The following is a 26,932-nucleotide window of genomic DNA, read 5'->3' on the forward strand; positions in this document are numbered from 1 at the left end:
GTTTGACCATGTCATCCTCTTCTATCACCTATCCAGCAATGTGAAGTTGCTGTTGCATGATTCCAGCACATCTCCAACAATGGGTTTTCTTCCCACCCCCACATATCTTCCCACTATAGCACAGTTGCCTCCAGAGTTCCCTAAGGATCTATCCTTGGCTCCCTCCTCTTCCACATCTGCATGTTTCCACTTGGCAACCTCATTCACAGGACCTGGGTCAAGCTTCCATTTGTATGTTGATGATACCTAGATCTATCACTTCCCTTGACACCACAACCCACTTCTGTGTTGTCAGATGTGTTAAACATTCACTCCCTCCACCACCAGTGCACCATGGCTGCAGTGTGTACCATCTACAAGATGCACTGCAGCAACTCGCCAAGGCTTCTTTGGTAGCACCTCTATCACCTAGAAGGACAAGGGCAGCAGGCGCATGGGAACACCATCACCTACAATTTCCTCTCCAAATTACACACCATCCTGACTTGGAAATATATCGCCATTCCTTCATCGTCACTGGGTCAAAATCCTGGAACTCCCTCCCAAACAGCACTGTGGGAGTAGTTCCACCTCACTGAGTGCAGCGGTTCAAGGTGGTTCACCACCACCTTCTCAAGGGCAAGTAGGGATGGGCAATAGATGCTGGCCTTGCCAGCGACGCCCACATCCCCGGAATGAATTAAAAAAAACATAACCTGTCTGGCATTAAGTCTAGAATAAGTTAAAATTTTCACCAACTATCTTCCCACCCCCCAATCTCAATCCCCACAACTCAACCACTCAATCAGGCTTAATCAGGCTGTGTAAAACTTCCACTTCCTGCTGACTCAGAACCGAGTTTCAAACCTCACATCATTTCCATGACCAAGACCACTTACTTCCACTGGTGAAACATCACCTACCTTTGTCCCTGCCTCACCTCCATGACTGCTCAAATTCGTATCTATGCTACTGTCACCACAACACTCAACGGGGGAGAAATTCAGTTGTTAGCGCCACCCGTTAGCGCCTTAAGAGGGCGATAAGTGGGGCGCGAGGTGGCTAGCGCCCGTGCGCAGCGAGGCCTGCGCCTCTGGTGAAATTGAGCGGAGGCGCAAAACCGCAACACCCGCTCAGCTGCGCGCGCAGATCCTGACGTCATTTCATGGTGCAACGCCCTTGGGGCGGCCCGAAACGGAACTTCAGTGGCGCCCCCCTCCTTTCCGCCTGGCGCTCCCAGCGACTGGTTGACTGGAACGGTTCCCAGTCGCTGTGGGGGCGCTATTTAAAGGGGGCTCTTCCTGGCTTCTTTGTGGTAGCCATTTTTGGACCACTCCTTCTGTGCGAGAGAGAGATTTGCAGAGAGACAAAGGGAGAGAGCTTTCTGCATTGAGTCAGCGCTCGCAGAGGTACTTCTGGCTTCGGCCCAGAACTTTGTGGTTGGTTTGATTTTTCACTGGCATAACCTTGAGTGGCCACATACTATGGGGGCTGCAATGGGTGGAAACGTTGGGTTTCTCCATTGCATTGAGAGGGCTCAGAGACGCCGAGAGAGAGTGCCAATCATGGCCAGACGGAGGAGGGCCAACAGGCGTCGGCACAGGAGGCCTTACCCTCCCAGGGTATTCCGCCAACAGTTCTCATACCTCAACATGTCTGAGGAGCAGTGTTTTCGGAGGCTTCGATTCAGCAGGGAGGTGGTCACTGAGCTCTGCCACCTGCTTCAGCCAGATCTGCAGCCTCAACTGAGGAGCAGGACGTCTCTGTCAGTGGCAGTGAAGGTGACAGTGGCTCTCAACTTCTATGCCACCGGCTCCTTCCAATCCGCTACTGGGGACATTGCCAATGTCTCCCAGTTCGCAGTGCATTGCTGCATCCGCCAAGTCCCGAATGCATTCTTTAAAAGGAGACGTCAGTACATTTCCTTCCCCATGACCCTGGACAAGCAGCAAGAGCGCGCAATGGGATTTGCAAGAATAACGGGCTTCCCCATTGACTGCACGCATGTGGCTTTGCGGGCGCCGCAAAAAATGCCGAGGATTACCGCAGCCGGAAGGGGTTCCATTCGTTGAACGTCCAGTTGGTGTGTGACCACAGACAGCTGATAATAGCTGTCAATGCCCGCTGATACTAGCTGTCAATGGCAGCAGCCACGACGCCTTCATCCTGCGCCAGACTTCTGTGGCAGACCTTTTCGAAGCCCCGGCTCACCCAGGAGGCTGGCTTCTCGGGGACAAGGGCTATCCTCTGTGCACCTGGCTGATGACCCCGCTCCGTGCGCCCAGCACCCCTGCTGAAGAACAATACAATGAGAGCCATCAAGCGACCAGGAACATCACTGAGCACACAATCGGCATGCTAAAGCAACGGTTCCGCTGTCTGGACCATTCCGGGGGAGCCCTTCAGTACTCACCTGAGCGAGTCTCCCAGTTCGTTGTAGTGTGCTGCATGCTGCATAACCTGGCAATCCTCAGGACTCAGCCACTGCCACCAGACATTGGAGCACCAGCAGAGGAGGAGGAGCACCAAGACGGGAGGGAGGCACAAAGTGCAAGGGCCGTCCGTCAGCAGCTTATTGCAAGTCGGTTCTAGGCCCCCTCTGAGGGAATGGCTTGTGCCATTGAAAGAACATGAATGGAACCGTTCCGCAACCCCTGAGCCGGTCAAGGCAACAAATAGTTCATGCACAATCTGAATAAAGACACTTCTTTATTTAACAAACTGTGTGCCCTTCCCGCATGACAAAGTAATAGAGAGAAACCCCCAAAAAAGCAGTCAGACACATAACTGGCTCTCACAACCTGGAGACAATGAACAAAAGAGTAAACAAAAAATGACCACGATCCTCGGCCTTCAGTAAAAAAATTAACAGCATTTTGCCACACCTCCTACTTTGTGCCCTTCGAGGGTGATCTGCTTTGCTTGCGAGATTGGCCCCTTCCCACCCTGCAGCTCCTCCACAATGGGACCCCAGTGGCTGCAGCAAGGCTGGGGGAAGGCTGCTGAGTGTCAGAAACTGAGTCGGCAGATGCCCTTGAGGGACGGCCTGGACCAGCTCTGGGCCTGGAGGGCCCGGCTGCTGACTGCTCCAATTCTGCATGGGCGGCAGCAGTCTGTCCTACAGGTGGTGGCAGCTGCAGTGGAGAAGTGACAGTGTTGGCAGCAGGAATGCTGCCATCCTAACAGAAGACAGGCACTCCCTGGTCAGACGACACACTGGCACTCCCACGGGGTAGCACTGCAGCATGCAGAGCAATCTGCTGAAGCACAGACTGCTGGCCTGCTGCGGCGCGGCGAGGGCCCCGGCGATTTGTGCCCGATCCAGCGAGGGTGGCAGCAGTCAGTGCTCGTGTGGCCTCAATCTGCGTCTGCATCAGACCAGCCACTGACTGCATTGCACCACTAAGCACTTGCGTGGAAGCCGCCTCTGCTGCACCGAAGTCCTGCAGACTCCTTGCCTGTGCTGCCCCGAAGTCCTGCTGACTCTTTTCTTGTGCTGCACCGAAGTCCTGGACACTCCTTGCCAGTGCTGCGCCGAACTCCTGCAGACTCCTTGCCTGTGCTGCCCCGAAGTCCTGCAGACTCCTTGCCTGTGCTGCACCGAAGTCCTGGACACTCCTTGCCAGTGACTCAATGGATTCGGGCATCCTTGCCACTGCAGCCATGAGCTCAGTGTGCCTCTGCTCCGCCTGGGCGCCCATTTCAGTGAGGAGCCGCACCTCTTTTGCGCTCACTGTAGCAGGACTGGAGGCCAGACTCTCCCTCCGGGGAGAAGGCCGCCGAGCTTCCCTACCACCCCCCCCGCGTTGCTGCAGCCTGGAGCTTCACCCTCCTCAGACCATTCCCCCCTGCTCCCCTCCAGGGAAGACGTGTCCCCATTATGGCCATGGGCTGCCTCGGCTGAGGGTGGCACTAATGGTCCGGCTTCCTCTTCCTCCTCGCCTTCAGAATCACTCACAGTGGCAGCTTGAGGGCCCGCCTCCTCACCTGGCGAATCAGCATCTGAAAGCAGGGAGGTCCAAGAGTTGCTTTAGCGTGAGGACAGAGCGGCAGCGAGGGAGGCATGAGTGCTGCAATGCACTGTATTGGTTCGATAGTGGCAAAGGATGCTGGTGTGAGGCACAAGTGGAAGGAGAGAGGTCAAAAAGGTGATGACCTTACCATTGCTGTCCAGAACGGGGTCGGCATCGCCAGTGGCAACGGGGCCAATCATCCGGCCTGCCATAATGCGCTGGACTCGCTGCTCCAGATCGCTGAGGTCTTGAAGGTGAGGCCGGCCTCCCCCGGTCCGTTGCTGCTGCCTCCTGTTATGGGCCAGCTTGCCCTGCAAGAGAAAGGACGGGCTCCGAGTACAGTGTGAAGCCCTGATCTTGGCTGCACTGCCTCCCATGGTGGAATAGCCCTTACAGTGTGAAGCCCTGATCTTGGCTGCACTGCCTCCCATGGTGGAATAGCCCTTACAGTGTGAAGCCCTGATCTTGGCTGCACTGCCTCCCATGGTCGAATAGCCCTTACAGTGTGTAAAGTGCTGAATGTGCGTGTGAGTTTCATGAAAGGCCCATAGGTGTTGGATGAGGGCTGGGCATTGGGGCTTTCAGGACCCTTTGGCCATAAAGTGAGGTGCACATGCAGAGATGAAGAGGATACTGAAAAGGGTACTCACCCTGACGACCCGAGTGAGGTCGTTGAACTTCTTCCTGCATTGCACAGGGGTCCTAGGCACCATGCTGCTGGAGGTCACTCTGTGAGCCACCTCCCTCCAAGCTTTGCGATAGTCGGTGGGCAGCGGCCTCCTGCCACTGTCCGGAAACAGGATAGATCGCCTGCGCTCCACCGCGCCAACCAGAACCTGCAGGGCCCCCTCACTGAACTACTGCGCTCGCTCCCTGGCCCTCTCCATGGTCCTAGGTGTTAGAATGTGGCAGCAGCTCTGTCCAGGCCGAGAATCAGGGCTCCGATGTGCAGGGTGTGGCTGCAATCCAAGATCGACCCTCCCCTTTAAGAGCTGACCGGCGCAAGCGTGTCTGCGTGCAATCGCTAACTGGCCGCACCTGCGCTGCGCCCGCCCTCGGTGGTAGCGCCTCGCTTCTCTGGCTTAGCGCTTTAGGACAGTCGTGCAGCGCCTGTTTTAGCGCTCCAAGCACCTCCTGGGGCGAAGCAGGTCAATTTAGCAGTAGGTGGCGATAATTTGCGCCGGGCGCTAAGTTTCACACCCGTACGAGTATAACACCCCAAACGTGGCGATACTGAATTTCTCCCCCAACATCTCTAACATCCTTCCTGCTGGCCTCCCATCCTCCAACGTGTCCAAAACTCAAACATATGAACCAATACTGAATATCCGGTCTTGCACCAAGTTCTGTTCACCTATTGCTTTCATCCCCACTGACGTGTTGACAACCTGCCCCCGAAGCAGTCTTGCCCTACTCTATCTTTGCAACCTCATCTAACCTTACATGCCTCCTCACACACTTCAATCTTCTGACTCTCGTCTTGTGTGTATCCCTATCTCATGGTCCCACCACCAGTGGCAGAAGCTTAAACTACCAAGCTCCTACTGTCTGGTACTCGCACCCTACACCTAGCTGTCCCTCTACTTCACTCTACCATTTTTCCAGCACCATACCAATCGCACAGTAGCACCTCAGAAATCACACTGCTACCCATCCAATCAGAATTGTAGGAATCACACTGCTAGCCATCCAATCAGAATTGTAGGAATCACACTGCTAGCCATCCAATCAGAACTGTAGGAATCACACTGCTAGCCATCCAATCAGCACAGCAGGAATCACACTGCTAGCCATCCAATCAGCACAGCAGGAATCACACTGCTAGCCATCCAATCAGAATTGTAGGAATCACACTGCTCGCCATCCAATCAGAATTGTAGGAATCACACTGCTAGCCATCCAATCAGCACCGCAGGAATCACACTGCTAGCCATCCAATCAGCACCGCAGGAATCACACTGCTAGCCATCCAATCAGCACCGCAGGAATCACACTGCTAGCCATCCAATCAGCACCGCAGGAATCACACTGCCGGCCCTCCAATCAGCACCGCAGGAATCACACTGCCGGCCATCCAATCAGCACCGCAGGAATCACACTGCTAGCCATCCAATCAGCACCGCAGGAATCACACTGCTGGCCATCCAATCAGCACCGCAGGAATCACACTGCTGGCCATCCAATCAGCACCGCAGGAATCACACTGCTGGCCATCCAATCAGCACCGCAGGAATCACACTGCTGGCCATCCAATCAGCACCGCAGGAATCACACTGCTGGCCATCCAATCAGCACCGCAGGAATCACACTGCTGGCCATCCAATCAGCACCGCAGGAATCACACTGCTAGCCATCCAATCAGCACCGCAGGAATCACACTGCTAGCCATCCAATCAGCACCGCAGGAATCACACTGCTAGCCATCCAATCAGCACCGCAGGAATCACACTGCTAGCTATCCAATCAGCACCGCAGGAATCACACTGCTGGCCATCCAATCAGCACCGCAGGAATATCACTGCTGGCCATCCAATCAGCACCGCAGGAATCACACTGCTAGCCATCCAATCAGCACCGCAGGAATCACACTGCCAGCCATCCAATCAGCACCGCAGGAATCACACTGCCGGCCATCCAATCAGCACCGTAGGAATCACACTGCCGGCCATCCAATCAGCACCGCAGGAATCACACTGCTAGCCATCCAATCAGCACCGCAGGAATCACACTGCTGGCCATCCAATGAGCACCGCAGGAATCACACTGCTGGCCATCCAATGAGCACCGCAGGAATCACACTGCTGGCCATCCAATCAGCACCGCAGGAATCACACTGCTGGCCATCCAATCAGCGCCGCAGGAATCACACTGCTGGCCATCCAATCAGCACCGCAGGAATCACACTGCTAGCCATCCAACCAGCACCGCAGGAATCACACTGCTGGCCATCCAATCAGCACCGCAGGAATCACACTGCTGGCCATCCAATGAGCACCGCAGGAATCACACTGCTGGCCATCCAATCAGCACCGCAGGAATTACACTGCTGGCCATCCAATCAGCACCGCAGGAATCACACTGCTGGCCATCCAATCAGCACCGCAGGAATCACACTGCTGGCCATCCAATCAGCACCGCAGGAATCACACTGCTGGCCATCCAATCAGCACCGCAGGAATCACACTGCTAGCCATCCAATCAGAACTGTAGGAATCACACTGCTAGCCATCCAATCAGCACTGCAGGAATCACACTGCTAGCCGTCCAATCAGCACCGCAGGAATCACACTGCTAGCCATCCAACCAGCACCGCAGGAATCACACTGCTGGCCATCCAATCAACACCGCAGGAATCACACTGCTGGCCATCCAATCAGCACCGCAGGAATCACACTGCTGGCCATCCAATCAGCACCGCAGGAATCACACTGCTGGCCATCCAATCAGCACCGCAGGAATCACACTGCTGGCCATCCAATCAGCACCGCAGGAATCACACTGCTAGCCATCTAACTGACAGGTATTAATAGTGCGACTGATACCTCGGGAATTGCGCAGCATGGTTTCATGTTTTAAGAATCTGGGGCCCGAAGCAATAGCTCAGTTTGCTGATCAAATAATAAATATAAGGGCTGAATCTGTGTTCCCACGTAAAAATGCCCCCATGATCATTGCATACACAGGAATTAATACGCATGGGGAGTGGGAAGCCGATCTCGCTGGATTCAGCACGTCAGCTCATTTAAATAATTATTTGCTCCGAGCATTTTCCAGGGAATACAATGGGCTAGAAATTCAGTAGGCTTTGCGCCCAGTTTTCGCCCAAAGAGGGCTTTTGCGCCACTTGCTGAGCTTTCCCCGATATTCAGCGCTGCGGTAATGGCGGCGTTAGCCAGTAGCGCTGCGCCACCGATGACGTCATCGGTGTGCGCAGTGCCCCGTTACCGCCCCGCTACCGGCCCGATCGCCATATTGAGTTGCGGCCGCCTCTTCCGCAGCGGCCGCAAACAGCGACCAGAAAACGGGGCCGAACTGATGCGGTAGTGGGGCGAGTTAAGGCGGAGGTGCGGCCGGCCGCTTTTTCGGCGGCCGCCTGCCCGCACCTCCTTCCCCGGCCTCCTCCACGCACCCCCCGCAGCATTGCCGGCTGTTTTCCGGGAGCCCGGCACTTCTCCGTGGTGCCGGGCTCATTTGCCGGCACTAGCGAGCGGCGATCTCGCTGTTGCAGGCACCTCCCCCTTAAGAGAGGGAGGAAGGCCTGCAGTACCGCAGCCTGCCGCTCCGCAGCGGGTGGCGCTGCGGCACTTAGCGCGCCGAAATTCAGTTTCAGCGCCCCAAGCGGGGGCGCCGAAACCCTTGATTTGCGGCCGGCTTCGACTTGGGGCGCTGAAACTGAATTTCCGGCGGGCGCAAGTGGCTCTGCATGCAGCGGTAGTTTCTGGGCGCGAGCGAGCTGGCCGCCCCAAACTCAATTTCTAGGCCAATGTCTTTAAGCGAGTTGGGAATAAGGAAAGTAGCTGCGTCTAAAGAGTTGCTGTTCTTTTGAAACATTGCTGTTTATTTTGGCTGAGTGGTGTGGCAATAATGGAACCGTGCCACGGCCCAGGGTCAGAACTGTCCCCTTCAATGAGGAAACTTCAGATGTTCCTACAGAGGAGGTGTAACAGAGAAGGGCTGCAATACTTGAGGCACAGGAAATGTCCTCTGGGACCAAATGTGTACCATGCATGGCAGGAGGTATGAGACAGTAAATGCGGTCTCCCAGGTGCAAGAAACCTAGGAACTGCTAGATGAGAAAAGACCACGGTCCATCTAATTTGTCTTTTACCACCCTGGTCGTCGCATGATACAATGATAATGGAATTGTTGACCAATCATAACAATCAATTTTTATCAATTAGTCTACAACAGACCCAGACATGAGGCGAGGAAAACCCCAGCTTTAGGAACCATCGGTCCAAAGTCACCTGTTCCTTCCAAGCACATGTCTTATCTTATGTCATGTCTCAAATAACTCATATTGTCTTCCCAAAATCTGTTCGTTGTGAGAGCAGATCAGGAAGAAATCTGGTGTGATGACAGGATGCCTGCAAGTTGAAAACTTAAATTAAATCTATGCTCACAGAAAGCACAACAAGCCCCGAGTGTCAGCAATGGAGCATGGAAAGCACTGGCACAACCCATCATATTTTGCACACCATTCATGCTCATATTGCTTCAGTTTGAACTCAACAACTCAAAATGTCACCTCAATGACCTAGATGCTGTGTAGTCCTCCATTCGCACAAAGTGGAATGTAGGCTGGGTTTTGGGGTGCCATTCATATTAGATCCAAATACCAAAAGTATTTCATTGGAAGTCCTGAGGACATGCTATATAAAAGTAAGTTATTTTTTCTTTCCATTCAGCCTCTTGTTTCTCAATAGGGTCAGTAGCCAGGGCTTCAGTAGGTATCATTGATCCCCAACCGTCAGCTGTCCAGTCTCCCTGGTCCTTCAAATAGTGGTGACATGATGGATTGCGGCAAAATGAATGCATCAACAACAATCTGCAGTTATATAGTGCCTTTACTGTAGAAACACATTGTGGCTGCTGCCAGGATATCGTGCACTGACCTGCATTATTCTGTTCCTGTTGCTTGACACCACCTGTACATTAATGGAATGATAGACTTTTCTATTCATACATGCCATGAGGTTGTTGTTAGGGGTCTTAAATGAGGCCCTGAACGTTTGGAATACCCTCTTGTGCTGTTGTCTCCTTTTCATGGGGAAAGTGCCAAAAGTGTTTCCCTTAGTAAGCAAGGCTTCTACTACTTGTTAAGCTTTGACAGACCGGTGCATTGATGCAGCAAATGCCACCAGTTGTAGTTTGGAAGGGTCTGGTCTCATAAAAATGCAATGTTGCAGTCAACTTCATACCAACAGGCGGGCCTGTTCCTCTGGTAAATCCTGTCTGGAGGTCACAGCCTTCCTTGCAAAGTGTATCTGGTGAAAGCAGATCTTCTCAGACATGCCTAGATTTGAAAACTCGGGTCCTGGGATTAAGTGAGTGCACCCATCTTTGATCGCTCTACATGAACTCCTCTTCCTCCTCTAAATCCACCACTTCCATAGGAAGGCCCAATGGAATTCTCATGCCCAGCTCTGTAGATAGCACTAATGAAGTAGCTGCTATCAGCAACAGTGCTGTAGCAAAAGGTTTCTGCAAAAGGCATCTTTCAATGCAGGATGCAGCAGCAAATGTCAGCAGAAAATAATATTCCAAAGATAATGTAGAAACTGCAGTATGGAAAGTCAGAAAAAATTATAACTTGCAACACAACAGTAAACGGTCACTCACAAAGTTCTGAGGCCAGAGCAGGAAAGCCCAACAATGTCGGTTTCAAATAGTTAAGCAACACAAAAGGAATGAGGTCATAAAAATAATGGAATCCATCAATAGACTAATTTACATCCGATTGTCTACAGCTAGGAATAATAATGAGACCCACAAATGATCTGTGTGCATCATTCACAATCTGCAACAAAAAAATGCCTTCTCATTAGACCCTTATTTCCCCACCATTTCTGGTATGTCCTTTGTGTCTTCTACTGGGACCTCGAGGGTAATAATCTCTGGATTATTGCCCGAGCCATGTGCAAATTAGCATAGAAGCAGACAGATCAGGAGAATTAACACGTGGCTAAAGGGCTGGTGTGGGAAAGAGGGGTTCCTTTTCATGGGACACTGGCACCAGTTCTGGGACAGGAAGGAGCTGTACCGATGGGACGGGCTCCACCTGAATCGGGATGAGACCCGTGTCCTAGTGGAAAGGGTAAATAGGGAAGTGGCAAAGGCTTTAAACTAGTAAGATGGGGGGAGGGATCTACAAGAAACGTAACCAGCCTAAATATGAACAAAACAGGAAAAGAGAGCACAGGAAAGAATAAAGTAAGGGAGGACATTGATGACAAGGGAATAAATAGAGTTATAGAACAGAAGTCTAAAAAGATGGTTAAACATAAAGTGAGAGGAAATCCTATTAAAAATGAGTTAGACTGTCTGTACAGCAATGCACACAGTGTCAGTAATAAAACAGGGGAGCTGGAGGTAATCATACGTTGCAAGGAACCAAACATAGTAGGATTAATGAGACATGGCTACAGAAAAATCAGGACTGGGAATTAAACATTGCAGGGTATAACATATTTAGTAAAGATAGGGAGGGGAAAGGGGGGGTGGAGTAGCTGTACTTATTAGGGATAACATAATGGGAGTAGAAAAAAGTGACGCAGATATCAGCAAGACAAAAATAGAATCCATATGGAGAGAGATAAAAGATAATAAAGGATCAATCACACTAATAGGGGTAGTCTATAGACCACCTAATAGTGGAAGGGAGGTGGAGGAAGAAATATGCAGACAAATTAGGGAAATTAGTAAAAAATATAGAATAATCATCACGGGGGATTTCAACTACCCCGATATTAATTGGACAGAAGAGGTAGGTAAAGGGGTTAAGGGAATGGAGTTCCTACAACGTGTACAGGACTCCTTTCTAACCCAATATGTAAAAAGCCCAACAAGGGAGGATTCGATATTGGATCTAGTAATGGGGAATGAACCAGAGCAGATAAAAGAAGTAAAGGTAGGGGAACATATAGGCAATAGTGACCATAGTATAATACGCTTTAAGATGATAATTGAGAAGGACATAAGTATGACAAAACCCAGGTTAATAGATTGGAGAAAAGCTGATTTTGAGGGGCTGAGAATAGAACTTGGGGAAAAAAATGGGCAACAATATTGGCAAACAACGATGCAGAATAGCAATGGGAAACACTTAAAATGGTGTTCAACAGAGTGCAGGAAAAATATATTCTGCTAAAAGGAAAGAACAAACTAAACAATAATGAGACTCCATGGATGAATAAAGCCATAAGGGAACAATTAAGGGTAAGGAAAAAGGCATACATTAAGTACACAGATAGCAGGGGAGTGCATGATAAGAGAGAATACGAAAAGATTTGGAGAGAAGTCAAAAAAACAATTAGGGAAGCAAAGAGGAGCTATGAAATTAAATTATCAAGGAACATAAAGCCAAATAGTAAAATATTTTATAGGCACATCTATAAAAAAAGGAATACGATAGCAAAATACTGCGGATGCTGGAAATCTGAAATAACAACAGAAAACGCTGGAAAAACTCAGCAGGCCAGGCAACATCCATGGAGAGAGAAACAGAGTTAACGTTTCAGGTCGAAGACCTTTCGTCAGAACAATAAAAAAAAGGAAGGTTGGGCTGGGAATAGGGCCATTAAGAGATAGTCAGGATAGTACCACAGGTAACGATAGAGGGATGGCAGAAATATTAAATAATTATTTTGCTTCAGTATTTACCAGGGAGATAGAACAGGTGGACAAAACATTGGCTGATGAGATTAGTAATGAGATAAGTGCATTTAAAATAAATAAAGGGGCTATATTAAATAAATTAATCAAACTCAGAGGATAAAACCCCTGGTTCGGATGGATTGCATCCATGCATTATAAAAGAATCTAGGGAAGAGATAGCAGAGACATTACTACGCATATTTAGTAATTCGTTAGACAAAGGTGTAGTGCCAGAGGACTGGCGAACAGCTAACGTAATACCGATATTTAAGAAGGGGGTTAGAACATGTCCAGGGAAGTATAGACCAGTCAGCTTAACATCGCTGGTAGGAAAAATAATGGAATCCCTACTAAAGGAGAAAATAGAAGAACATCTAGAAACCAAAAATATAATAATGAATAGTCAACATGGCTTTCAAAAGGGAAAGTATTGCTTGACCAACCTCACTGAATTTTTTGAAGAGGTAATAGAGAGAGTAGACAATGGTAATGCAGTAGATGTAATTTATCTGGATTTTCAAAAGGCCTTCGATAAGGTACCCCATAATAGACTGATGAACAAGGTCAGAGAATGCGGAGTCAGGGGACAAGTAGCAGAATGGATTGCTGGCTGGCTTCAGGACAGAAAGCAGAGAGTAGGAGTAAAGGGTAGCTATTCACAGTGGCAGAAGGTGGGTAGTGGTGTTCCACAAGGATCAGTGCTGGGACCACTGCTGTTCACAATTGACATTAATGATTTAGACTTAGGAATCAAAAACACAATTTCTAAATTTGTGGATGACGCCAAATTGGGGGGGAATAGTCAATACCGAGGAGGACTGCAACAAGTTACAGGAGGACATTAATAAACTTGCAGAATGGGCATATAATTGGCAAATGAATTTCAACACAGATAAATGTGGGGTATTACATTTTGGTAGGAAGAATAGGGAGGTCACTTATCACTTGGAGGGTGCGAGTCTAGGTGGGGTAGAGGAACAGGGATCTCGGAGTACAAATACACAAATCACTAAAAGTTGTGACACAGGTTAGCAAGGCCATAAAAAAGCAAACCAAGCACTCGGGTTTATTTCTAGAGGGATAGAATTGAAAAGTAGGGAAGTTATGCTAAACATGTATCGAACCTTGGTTAGACCACAGTACTGTGTACAGTTCTGGTCGCCATATTATAAAAAGGATATAGAGGCACTGGAGCAGGTGCAAAGAAGATTTACAAGGATGATACCAGAAATGCGAGGGTATACATATCAGGAAAGGATGAACAGGCTGGGTCTCTTATCCCTTGAAAAAAATAAGGCTGAAGGATGACCTAATAGAGGTCTATAAAATTATGAAAAATTTTGATAGTGGATACAGAGAGAATGTTTCCACTTGTGGGGAAGAGCATAACTAGAGGCCACCAATATAAGATAGTCACCAAGAAATCCAATAGGGAATTCAGAAGAAACTTCTTTACCCAAAGAGCGGTGAGAATGTGGAACTCGCTACCACAGGGAGTGGTTGAAGCGAATAGTATGGATGCATTTAAGGGGAGGTTAGACAAGCATATGAGGGAAAAGGGAATAGAGGGTTATGCCCATAAATTTAGATGTGGAAAGACGGGAGGCGGCTCATGTGGAGCATAAACGCCAGCGTGAACTGGTTGGGCCGAATGGCCTGTTTCTGTGTTGTATATCCTATGTATGCAATCCTATGGATGATGTGAAATCATCAACCGTCCACATTGAAAATTCTATTTTTTTTTAGTTATTTCAAGAAAAAAGGGCTTGAGATGTCTTTTGAGGAAGATGCAATCATGTTAATTATTCTAATGAATGTAATTCACCCTGATTTTACTCTACTTGAATTAGGACATCTTACCTGCGGAGGTTTATCAAGGCCCAGGGGATGCCTGTGGGGGTGTTAAATGCCGGCAGTAGCTTTTCTCCTAATTCAATTGCTTTTATCTTGAATAACTGCAACAAAGAGAACACAATACCTGTAATTGCGACTAGCGTACAAAAAAAGTAATTAAAAAAAATTTCTTGAAGATAATACAGACATCTTTTTGTAGTTTTGAGGCACACTATCCTAAAGATTGCCCATTCGAGCTTTTTGTTGTACAATAGCAAACCATAGACAATACAGATCCTCCTCCTCATTTTTGGACAGAGATCAACAACTTTCTCATGCTCGTGGTTTTTTCACGGCTTTTCCCATGGAAAGTCAGGACAAAAGGAAATTTCCCTCCAAGTGCATTAGTGATGCTGTGGGTACAGGTACAGGGATTGTAGCCTCTCGGCCTTCATTTGGTGGCAGAAACGTGCAACCACAGGCGTGACCGTCGTCACAGAATGGTGATGCCCAAATAAAGCTGTGTGATGTACACCACAAATTGAATATATTGCTAGTTAACTTCCTACGGCATTGCGTGTAGTAAGTCAGAGAATGCAGTCTCTCTCTCTCCCTCTCTCTCTTATTCCTCTGCTGTCTTCATAATGCTGCTTCCCTTTCTGTCTCTCCTCTTTTGATTCTGTTTCTTCTCTCTCCCGAACTCTTCATTTTGCTTCTTCGGCATCCTCTTCTATTTCTCTCTGTCTTTTTCTTTTCTTTCCTCTTGGCATCGCTGTCCATCCCTAATTGCCGTTGAGAAGGTGGTGGTGAGCCCCCTTCTTGAACTGCTGCAGTCCGTGTGGTGAAGGTAAATGTGTGGCAAGGACAGGAACCACCAACAGCTGCAGATTGGATATGGGGTAGGGGTTTCAGAGACATTGTGGCCCTCAGCGGCTCACTTCCCATCCCCTCCCACAATCACTTGTGCTTCCCCAAACTCCTATTGCATCCCGACCACTTCACCCCCACTCCCTCCCTTTCCGATCACCTGCTTCACTCCCATCACTACACCAACCTCTTACCCTTGAACTACCCACACGATCCCTGTGTCCGCCTCTACCCCTTGCTCTGCTGTCACTCACCTTACCCATAACCTACCATTCACTACTCCCCACTCGCTCCCCTAGGGCAGGTGATGAGAAGCCAGAGGCCTCCTCACTCTCAACCTGTTTCCCTAGTCCCTTCCTATATGTGTCCCTCAGAGGTATTAAAAGACATAAAAAACATGAGATTTATCAAGGGGAGGGGCGGGTAGTGGGGAGATTAGCAATTCAGTGAGGAATGTAGTAGTAATAGGAGACTCAATAGAAGCGTGGACATAATCCTTTGCAGTCGAAACCAAGAGTTCCAAATGCTTTGTTGCCTCCCAGGTGCTAAGGTAAGGGACATTTCAGAAAGACTGGAAAAGATTATGGAAGGGAAGGAAGAGTAGCCAATCATCGTGGTCCACATGGAAGCCACCAATACAGGAAAGGAAAGGAAAGGCCTGAAGTCTTTCAAAAGGAGTTTAGGAGATTAAGAAGTTGATTTAGGAGCAGGACTAATCTCTAGATTACTCTCTCAGCCATGTGCTAGAACAGGGAAGGACAACATAAGAACATAAAAATTAGGAGCAGGAGTAGGCCATATGGCCCCTTCAGCCTGCTCCACCATTCAATAAGATCATGGCTGATCTTCAACCCCAACCCCCAGGGCTCTCTGTTCGTGCACCCACTTTAGGATTGTACCATCCAGTTTATATGTCCTCTCCCCCAAGTCGAAGTCATTAATTTATATCAAGAAAAGCAGTGGTCCTAGAACCGACCCCTGGGGAACACCTCTGTATACCTTCCTCCAGTCCAAATAACAACTGTTCACCACTACTCTCTGTTTCCTGTCACTTAGCCAATTTCATAAGAACATAAGAAACAGGAGCAGGAGTAGGCCAATCGGCCCCTCGAGCCTGCTCCGCCACTCAATAAGATCATGGCTGATCCAATCTTGGCCTCAACACCATTTTCCGCTCTCTCCCCATACCCCTTGACTCCCTTGTAGTTCAAATGTCTGTCAATCTCCGCCTTGAATATATTCAATGACTCCGCCTCCACAGCTCTCTGGGGTAGAGAATTCCAAAGATTCACGACCCTCTGAGAGAAGAAATTCCTCCTCATTTCTGTCTTAAATGGGCGACCCCTTATTCTGAGACTGTGACCCCTCGTTCTAGGCACCCCCACTAGGGGAAACATCCTCTCAGCATCCACCCTGTCAATCCCCCTCAGAATCCTACATGTTTCAATAAGATCACCTCTCATTCTTCTAAACTCCAATGAGTATAGGCCCAACCTGCTCAACCTTTCGTCATACGTCAACCCCTTCATCCCAGGAATCAACCTTGTGAACCTTCTCTGCATTGCCTCCAATGCAAGTATATCCTTCCTTAAATATGGAGACCAAAACTGTACGCAGTACTCCAGGTGCAGTCTCACCAGCACCCTGTAAAGTTGCATCAAAACTTCCCTACTTTAATACTCCATACCCCTTGCAATAAAGGCCAACATTCCATTAGCCTTCCTAATTACGTGCTGTACCTGCATGCTAACTTTTTGTGTTTCATGTACTCGGACCCCCAGGTTCCTCTGTACCGCAGCATTTTGTAGTCTCACTCCATTTAAATAATAATTTGCTTTTTCATTCTTCCTTCCAAAGTGGATAACCTCACATTTTCCCACATTATACTCCATCTGCCAAATTTTTGCCCACTCACTTAACCTCTCGATATCCCTTTGCAGACTCTGTGTCCTCCTCACAACTTGCTAACCCACCTATCTTTGTATCCTCAGCAAATTTGGCTACAGTACACTCGGTCCCTTCATCCAAGTCATTAATATAGATTATTTTATTATATTATTATAAAAAGATTAGGGAGCTCAACACAAGGTTAATGGGGTAGCGCCAGGAAGAGGGTTTCAGTTTTATGGGGCATTGGCACCAGTTCTGCAGAAGATGAAAGCTATTCTGCAAGGATGGGAAGGGAACTAATGAACTGATAAAACAGATAAACAGGGAAGTAAAGAGTCATTTAAACTAGGAAGAAGGGGGCAGGGAAAATAAAATCAATCAGAAAGAACAAGTAGAGAAGGTGGAAATAGATTAGGTAAATATGCGAATAAAAAAGAATTTAGCAAAAAGGATAGCATGCAGAATGAATAAAGGGAATACAGAAGAAAAATCAAATCGACCAGCTGGGAGAAGGCTGAGCTAAAGAAAGCAGGGGGTAGAAATTGGTCCTGGTCGTGCCTGTTTTCCAGTTGGAAAATGGGAACAAAATACCAATTTCTCAGGGCTATATCCCGCACTCCAAGGACACCCGAAACATGTCTGACTGCGTGTTGAGTTGGGTGATTTTTCAGGTGTTCCCTGTGGCCACCTAAAAAGACATTAGGCCCCCTTGCATATGTTTATGAGGAGCCTAACACCAGTTTTCAGTTTTAGGACCACTCTGCCAAATTACGCTGCCCTAAGAGGAGCAGGCGCTGAACCTGCTCCACTCAGGTTTCCTATCGTGGCTGCCACCAAAAAGGTAAGTAAAAATGTTTTAAAGCTTGATGTGGAGATCTCCTCCTTGCTGAAGCCGCAGACAGCCCCAAAATTCATCCCTTGAAAATGGGTGAGCTGCCTCTGGAGGCACGATAGGTGCTGGCAGCTCGCCCAAAGTCTTTAAATGAAGCTCAAGGCCTATTTAGTGCAAGCCGTCCAGTTATGGATTGATACAGGGCTATGGCACACTAAAAACAAGCCATTATCAATTTCTACCCAGAGTGTTAGCTTGGATAAAAGAAATCAATAGGAGTAGCTTTAAATATGAACGAAAAAAATGAAGTGCATGTGCTGCGATGCTCAGGGTCGAAAACGGGCAAAGTTACGGAGGTGGAAGTAAGCGGTCTTGATTGAATGAATGTTAGTAATATTTCCCACATTACAACAGTGACTCTACTTCAAAAGTACTTCATTGGCTGTAAAGCGCTTTGAGACGTCCAGTGGTCGTGAAAGGCGCTATATAAATGCAAGTCTTTCTTTTTCTTTCTTTTAATGAAAGGGCTGGATTGCATACCCACGGATAGATTATTTCAGTTTGACAGATTGGGGAGGATCAGGGGTCATGCATATAAGCTACGCAAGAGTAACAATAGGCTAGATATAAAGCGGTTCTTTTCTTTTCCCAGAGAGTAGTGAACTTTTTGAATAAGTTGCCGACTTGTGTGATGTGTGCTGACTCTCTGCACGCCTTCAAAAGTGAGCTGGACCAGTTCTTGGCTGGGGCAGAGAGAGCATCTTATAAATGGTAAGCCATTTACCAGTGAACATAAGCATGGTCAATTTGGTCTCCTGGACTGGTTTTGAATGCTTGAGGGGGTTAGAGAAGAATTTTCCAGATTTTTCCCCCCTTTTGTTTTCTGAAATTAATATTTGCCTCTCCCAGGAGATTACATGGCTGTGGGGTGAGGTGGATGAGCAAGGGGGCATGTCTGGTCACGATGCTCCAGACATCATGAATGCAGGACAGGTTTGATAGACCAGCTGTTCTTTTCCTGCCCATCATTTTTCTGTGTCTGTTACACATCCATGCTGGCTAGCCTTAATTAAATCTTGCCTTTCCAGGTGGATATTAATTTTATCCTGTACTATGGTCTCTAGAAGCTTATCCACTATCAATTTTAGGCTGACTGGTCTACATTTTCTATTCTTATTTCAGATTTCCAGCATCCACAATAGTTTACTTCTGTTTTGGTGTTTACTTCACTGCCACTTCTCTTCCAGGAACATCCCACCTGGAAGAATTTTGCTCTTCTCTCTGACGGGATTTCCGTTTGTCTCTTTTCATAAACGGTTAAATCTGTAACTTCTTCCAGTTCTGATGAAAGGCCATCGACCTGAAACGTTAACTCTGTTTCTCTCTCCGCAGATGCTGTCTGACCCGCTGAGTATTTCCAGCATTTTCTGTTATTATTTCAGATTTCCAGCAGCCGCAGTATTTGGCTTTTGTTTTGGTTTATAATTACCTGATTTATCCATTTCTTCCTTTTTAAAGAGAGGTGTTACATTAGCAACCCTCCAGTCCTCTGGTACAACTTCCATATCCAAGGATGTTTGAAAGATTGTGGTCATGGCATCTGCTATTTCCTCACCGACTTCCCTCAACATTCTAGGATGCAACCACCAGGGCCTGGTGCCTTTTCCACTTACTTTTTTCAGTACCATTTCCTTATCCTATCCAATTGCACCACTTCCTCCTCTTTTACCCCGATTATCATTAACAAATTTATATTTAGCAGATTTTGGGCAATTATTAACAGTTCTTGCTTTGAACAGATTCTTGATTGCATATACTAGATTCCTGGCTGACAGTAACAGATTTGTACTGGATCATTCACACTTTCCTGAAAGCCACTAACATATTGCTGATGTTACCAGATTTCTGGCAGTAACGAATTTCCGAGTCAATTACAGATTTTTGATTTCCCTAACAAAATCTTATCAGTATCAGATTCCTGACCGTCTATACCAGACTCATGACAACCATTACCAGAATTCGGATTGTCATTAACAGAAAAAGGAGCAGGAGTAGGCCATTCGGCCCTTCGAGCCTGCTCTGCCATTCAATAAGATCATAGCTGATCTTCTACCTCATCTCCACTTTCTTGCACTATTCCCCATATCCCTTGATTCCCTTAATATTCAAAAATCTATCGATCTCTATCTTGAATATACTCAACGACTGAGCCTCCACAGCCCTCTGAGGTAGAAAATGCCAAAGATTCACCACCCTCTGAGTGAAGAAATTTCTCATCTCAGTCCTAAATGGCCGATCCCTTATTCTGAGACTGTGACCCCTGGTTCTAGACTCCCCAGCCAGAGGAAACATCCACCCTGCGTCTACCCTGTCAAGCCCTGTAAGAATTTTGTATGTTTCAATGAGACCACCTCTCATTCTTCTAAACTCTAGAGAATATAGGCCTAGTCTACTCAATCTCTCCTCATAGGACAATCCCCCCATCCCAGGAACCAATCTGGTGAACCTTCGTTGCACTCCCTCTATGGCAAGTATATCCTTCCTTAGGTAAGGAGACCAAAACTATACACAATACTCCAGGTATGATTTCACCAGGGCCCTATATAATTGCAGTAAGACGTCTTGGGCTGAAAATTCAGTAGGGTTAGCGCCCATTTTGCGGCGCTAGAGGGCCTAGCGCCGCAATGATAGCCGTTTCTGAAATTCACTTCGGCGCTGCCATCGGCGTTAGCCGGTTGCGCTGCGCCGGCACCGATGACGTCATCGGTGTGCGCAGCGTCCCGGTTGCCGTGGCAACGCGCCCGAACGCCGAAATTCAGTTGCGGCCGCCTCGCCCGTGGCAGCCGCAACTAAGACTCTGGCAACCGAGTCTTACACAAGTTAGCGCCGGCGCATTAAGGTCGCGCGGCGGCCGGCCGCTTTCCCGCCGGCCGCCTGCCCGCACCTCCCTCCCCGGACTCCTCCACCCCCCCCCCCCCCGCGGAACAGATGCGTCTGGCCTGCAAGCCCGGCACTTGTCCGAGGTGCCGGGCTCATTTTTGAAAAAATCAAACGGCCAGCGATCGGGTGAAGGCAGCGCCTCCTTAACGGGAGGAGGAGGCCTGCACTTCCCCAGCCTGCCGCACCGCATCGGGTGCCGCAGCGCCGGATTAGCGCCGCAATGCGGCACTCAGCACCCATTGGGAGGCACTCACGCCCGCCAGTAGTGCCGGCAGCCGTCTGGGCGCGGCGCTACTGAATTTTTGGCGCGCGCAAGGGAATTAGCGCCGGCGCTAAATTTCCGGCGCTAAAGCCCTGGCGCGGCGTCAACTCAATTTCTAGGCCCTTTACTCTTATACTCAAATAGAAACATAGAAACTAGGAGCAGGAGTAGGCCATTCGGCCCTTCGAGCCTGCTCTGCCATTCAACGAGATCATGGCTGATCATCCAAACCCTAGCACCCGGTCCCTACACCGACAGCCATCCCACCCAAGCCCTATCCCCGTAACCCCACATATTTAATCCCCCCTAACACTAAGGGCCAATTTTTATCATGGCCAATCAACCTAACCCGCACATCTTTGGACTGTGGGAGGAAACCGGAGCACCCGGAGGAAACACGGGGAGAATGTGCAAACTCCACACAGACAGTCACCCGAGGCCGGATTTGAACCCGGGTCCCTGGCGCTGTGAGGCAACAGTGCTAACCACTATGCCGCCGTGCTGCCCTCTTGTAATAAAGGCCAACATACCATTTACCATTTGCTTTCCTAATTGCTTGCTGTACTTGCATGTTAACTTTCAGTGATTTCGTATACAAGGACATCCAGGTCCCTCTGAACACTAACATTTCCCAATCTCTCACAATTTAAAAAATACTCTGCTTTTCTATTTTTCCTACCAAAGTGGATAACTTCACATTTCTCCACATTATATTCCATTTGCCATGTTCTTGCCCACTCACTTGGCCTGTCTATATCCCCTTGAAGTCTCCTTGCATCCTCCTCACAACTTACATTCCCACCCAGCTTTGTATCATCAGCAAACTTGGCTATATTACATTTAGTCCCCTCATCCAAATCATTGATGTAGATTGTGAATAGCTGAGGTCCAAGCACTGATCCTTGCGGGACCCCACTAGTAACAGCCTGCCAACCCAAAAATGACCCGTTTATTCCTACTCTCTGTTTTCTGTCCGTTAACCAACCCTCAATCCATGCTAGTATATTACCCCCAATCCCATGGGCCCTAATTTTGTTTAATAACTTCTTGTATGACACCATATCGAATGCCTTCTGAAAATCCAAATACACCACATCCACTAGTTCCCCCTTATCTATTCTGCTAGTTACAACCTCAAAAAACTCTAACAGATTTGTCAAACACGATTTCCCTTTCATAAATCTGTGTTGCCTCTGCCCAGTCCTATTATTATTTTCTAAGTGCCCTGTTACCACGTCCTTAATAATAGATTCTAGCACTTTCCCTATTACTGATGTCAGGCTAACTGGTCTGTAGTTCCCCATTTTCTCTCTCCCTCCTTTCTTAAATAGTAGGGTTATATTTGCTACCTTCCAGTCTGCAGGAACCATTCTAGAATCTATGGAATTTTGGAAAATGACAACCAATGCATCCATTATCTCTATAGCCACCTCTTTCATCACCCTAGCATGTGGGCCATCAGGTCCAGGGCATTTATCGGCTTTCAGTCCCATTAATTTCTCCAGTACTACATTTTTACTTAAACTAATTTCTTTCAGTTCCTCATTCTCGCTCGAGCCTTGGTTCTCCACTATTTCCGGGAAGTTTTTTGCATCTTCTTCCGTGAACACAGACACAAAGTATTTGTTTGATTTCTCCGCCATTTCCTTGTTCCCCATTATAATTTCTCCTGTCTCAGCCTGTAAGGGACCAACATGTACTTTCGCTAATCGTTTCCTTTTTACATACCTATAGAAGCTTTTATGGTCTGTTTTTATGTCTCTCACTAGTTTACTCTCATATTCTATTTTCCCTTTCTTTAATAATTTCTTGGTCCTCCTTTGCTGAATTCTAAAATCCTCCTAATCCTCAGGCTTACTATTCTTTTTGGCAGCATTATAAGCTTCTTCCTTTAACAGATTCCTGACTGCCAGTTTAAAAAAGCCTGTCTGCAGATTCTGAACTGTCATTAGCAAATTTTTGACTGCCATTAACAGATTCATATCGTTAGCAGACTCCTGATTAACAGATTAGAAAGAAAGAAAAAAAACAAAGGAAGACATGGAGGCTACTGGGTAGGAAGTGGTCAATGGCATAGGCAACACACAAACTGCAGAACAGGTACATGTCCCTGGTTTGTAGAATTATTGCCATTCCTTCACGGTGAAAATGTGTTTCAACAGCATAAAATTTATTGTGATTTATCTGCGCACCAATAAAGAAAAGAAAGACTTGCATTTATATCGCAACTTTCACAACCCCAGGACGTCCCAAAGTGCTTTACAGCCAATGAAGTGCTTTTGAAGTGTAGTCACTGTTGTAATGTAGCAGCCAAATTGCACAAACAGCAATGTGCAATTACCAGATTCCTGACCGTCATTTGCGGTGTACATAGAAGCAGACTGTTTCCAGTAATAGAGAGGTCTAGAACAAGTGGCCATAATACAAGATTAAATCTAAGAGATTTAAAAGAGAGAGCAAGAGAAACTTCTTTACACAGAGAGCTGAGAGGCTGTGGAATTCACTTCCATGGTTAGTAGTTGAGGCAGAAACTATTCAAGATTAGATTGGATAGGTGAATAAAAGAAAAAGGAATGAAGGGACATGGAAGGACGGTACATGTGATTAGGATTATTTGGAGGATCAATGCTGACATGGACTGTTTGGGCGGAATGGTCTGATCTCACATTGTAACATCTATATATTTCTATGCAGATGACAGATGCTATTAACCGATTCCTGACCCTCGTTACCAGGTGCCTGCCTGTAATTAACAGATTAAGCCATCAAACTTGTGGCCAATTTCATCAGGTTCACATTCTTTTATTGCACAATTTACATTAAACTATTTATCTAATGGAATCATTTGAAAGCAGAATTCAACTCTGCATAATATATAATTTTCTAATATTTCAATCACTAATAAAATCCTTTCTCAAGATGCCACACAGATTAGAGTCAAGCAAGAGTGTTGTGGAGGTGGCTCACCTCATCACCTGTCAAGTAATATGCTGACAGCAGCCCGCCGACAAAGCGGATGGTCACTTCAAAGAGAGACACTTCTCCATTCTGAAAGATGAAAAAGAGGGGAAAAGTTTACAGTATATAATAAATACAATCTACAGAATCTCTCTGTAAGCTACTGCAATTGATCCTCTGTTGCGCCTCCAGAGGCAGCTCACGCATTGACACAGAAAATACTGAGCCACCTGCCTCGCCGGGAGTGGCCTGAAGTTAAGTCCCAGGAGGGGGGTAATCGCAACAACTACATTCCTGCTTGTTCTGGCTCCACGGGAATGTTTCTTTCTGAAAAGCTCATTCCGGCTCTTGCCCCACTTCCGTGAAGGGATCTAAACATGCGTTAGGCCCATCATTTATATATTTATACGGGTCAGACGTTTTTCAAGTGTCCTTAGGGCACAGGACCTTGGTCCCCGAAATTGGCCCTCGTTTTACGAGTCAATCTCTACACCATATATCAATATAGGGGCTGAATTCCTGTTAGCTTACAAATATTTCATTAAATGGATTAATGTTTTCTGGTCACTGGCCTTTTTTTTAAGCATACTATACATTATTCTGTGCATATTCAGAGCTAAGGTTTATTGGGTTACATCAAAATTAATACATATTTGAATTGTCAATCTGAAAGCACCTGCCTCTTTAACCAGTATAAATGGCAGATTGTGGGCCAATTCAGCAGTGAATTGGACAATTTCTTTGCAAAATGGAAGAACAAAGCTGAAAATGAAACCAAGATTTACTGATGGAACAACTACATTTTGTAATGTAGTGTGAGGGCATAGAGAATTCCGGTCTACAGTAGGTAAGGACAACTCACCAGTAACCAGAAGGTAAAGCAGGGGTGGGAGGTCATTGCCTTGACACTGAACACTCTTGCAATGTAACCAGAGAAGCTGGAGGGATGTCTTCATAAAGATGTTTGACTTCATAAAATTGCAACGGTGAGCAATGAGGATGACTCTGAATAACTGTTGGCAGCCATTCATGCCAATCAAAATATGTTACAAATGTCAAGCATGTCTGGTTTAGTAGCTTAGTATACTTAACCTGAATTGATCCTGCAACCTGCAGGAGTTGCAGCACAAATGAAAGCAATGAATATGGTTGAGAACTAGTGACGTAAGAAAACTACTAGGCACTTGGTCTAAGCGTTAAACAAAGCTTTAATCAACTGTTTTACAACACGGACATCTAGTTGTGTCCTTCACTAGTTCCTGTTAAAGAATGTCCTGAGCAAGCTGGCCCCATGCCCGAGTATTTATACTCTCCCTGGACAGCGCCACCAGCAGGCCGCCCTGTATTATTTCATAAGTCATTTCCACATGAATGACAAGATTCATGTCAACTAGTACAAGAGATCAAAAAAGGTAACCTAAAAAGAGAAAGAGAAAGATTGAAGACTCACTAAAATTATTCACACATTCAGCTGATGTTTCATGGATATGCAAGGGGCTAAAAAAAGGACTAATCCTGAGTGCAGGCATAAAATGACTATGGTCCACACTGAAATAAAAACAGAAAATGCTGGAGAAACTCAGCAGGTCAGGCAGCATCTGTGAAGGGAGAAACAGAGTTAAAGTTTCAGGTCGATGACCTTTCGTCAGAACTGGAGAAAAGCAGGAAATGGAACAGATTTTTAAGCAAGTGTAGTGGCTGGGAAATGGGGGAGGGGATGAAAGAACAAAAGGGAAGGTCTGTGATAGGATAGAAGGCAGGGGAGATTAAGAGACATTGAGAGATATTCAAGGCAAAAGGGGATGGTAATGGGACAGGTTAAGAAACAAAGGATGGCTCCAGATGAAGTGTAAATTGCACTGGCAGAATGAAAGACAGCTGCCCTGTGGGAGAGAAGAACAGAACAAAAGTGTGGATAAAAAAAATATATATATATGTTATGATCTGAAATTGTTGAACTCTACGTTGAGTCCAGAGGGCTGTAGAGTGCCTAATCGGAAGATGAGGTGCTGTTCCTCGAGCTTACGCTGAGCTTCCGTGGAACAATGCAAGAGGCCGAGGACGGTGAGGTCTGAGTGGGAGTGGAGCGGTGAATTACAGTGACAGGCGACCGGAAGCTCGGGGTCCCCCTTACAGACTGAACGGAGGTGTTTCGCAAAGGAGGTGTTTGCAAACTATGTTGTAAACAGGGTTCACTATTGTTGCAAAGCAAACACTTTAAAAAAAAAAACTCACTCACAGGATGCAGGTGACACTGGCAAATCTGCATTTATTGTTCATCTCAACTTGCCCTGAGAAGGCAATGGTGATCCTTCTTCAACCGCTGCAGTCCATGTGGTGACAGTGCCCTCATGATGATGTCAGGTGGGGAATTCCCGGATATTGACATAGTGACGATGAAGGAACGGTGTGATATATGTCTATGTCAGGTTGATGTGTGACTTGAAGGGAACTTGGAGGTGATGGTGCTCCCATATTGCTGCTCTTGTCATTCTTGGTGGTCGAGGTCATAGGACTGGGAGGTGCTGTTAAAGCAAACTTGGCGAGTTGCTGCATGCATCCTGTAGATAGTAAATACTGCAGCCACAATGCACCTGTAGTGGATAGGGTCTTGTGGCATGGCTGGAGATCAAGCAAACCTCTGTCATGGATGGTGTTGATCTTCTTAGTGCTGTTGTGGCTGCACTCATTCAGGCAAGTGATGAGTATTCCAACACACACCTAACTTGAGTCTTGTAAAAGGTGGAGAGGTGTTTGAAAGTCAGGACATGAGCCACTTATCGCAGAGTAGCCAGATTCTGCTGCTGTGTTCTTGTAGCAATGTGTTGATATGGCTGGTCCAGTTAAACTTCTGATCAACAGTGATCCCCTAGATGTTGATGCTAGGGGATTTAGCAATAGTGTGCCACTGAAGGTTGGGGAGGTGGTTGGTCTTCCATTGTAGTGTGGCATTACCACCTTGCTAATGGGCCAGATACAGCA

The 26,932-nt window shown here is 47.2% G+C and overlaps 1 protein-coding gene across 1 annotated transcript in view; it reads right to left on the minus strand.

The window, feature by feature from the left end:
• LOC147103254 (mannosyl-oligosaccharide 1,2-alpha-mannosidase IA-like) overlaps positions 1-26,932 on the minus strand; it is a 216,401-nt gene that overhangs the window by 99,613 nt on the left and 89,856 nt on the right. The window contains 2 exon segments of the mRNA XM_085962703.1: positions 14,229-14,323; positions 23,960-24,040. Coding sequence (XP_085818829.1) covers positions 14,229-14,323; positions 23,960-24,040 — 176 coding nt within the window.

This window comes from Somniosus microcephalus, chromosome 20 (assembly GCF_052327205.1).
Source record: "Somniosus microcephalus isolate GS21.2 chromosome 20, FLI_Smic_1.0, whole genome shotgun sequence".
Lineage (NCBI taxonomy): Eukaryota > Metazoa > Chordata > Chondrichthyes > Squaliformes > Somniosidae > Somniosus > Somniosus microcephalus.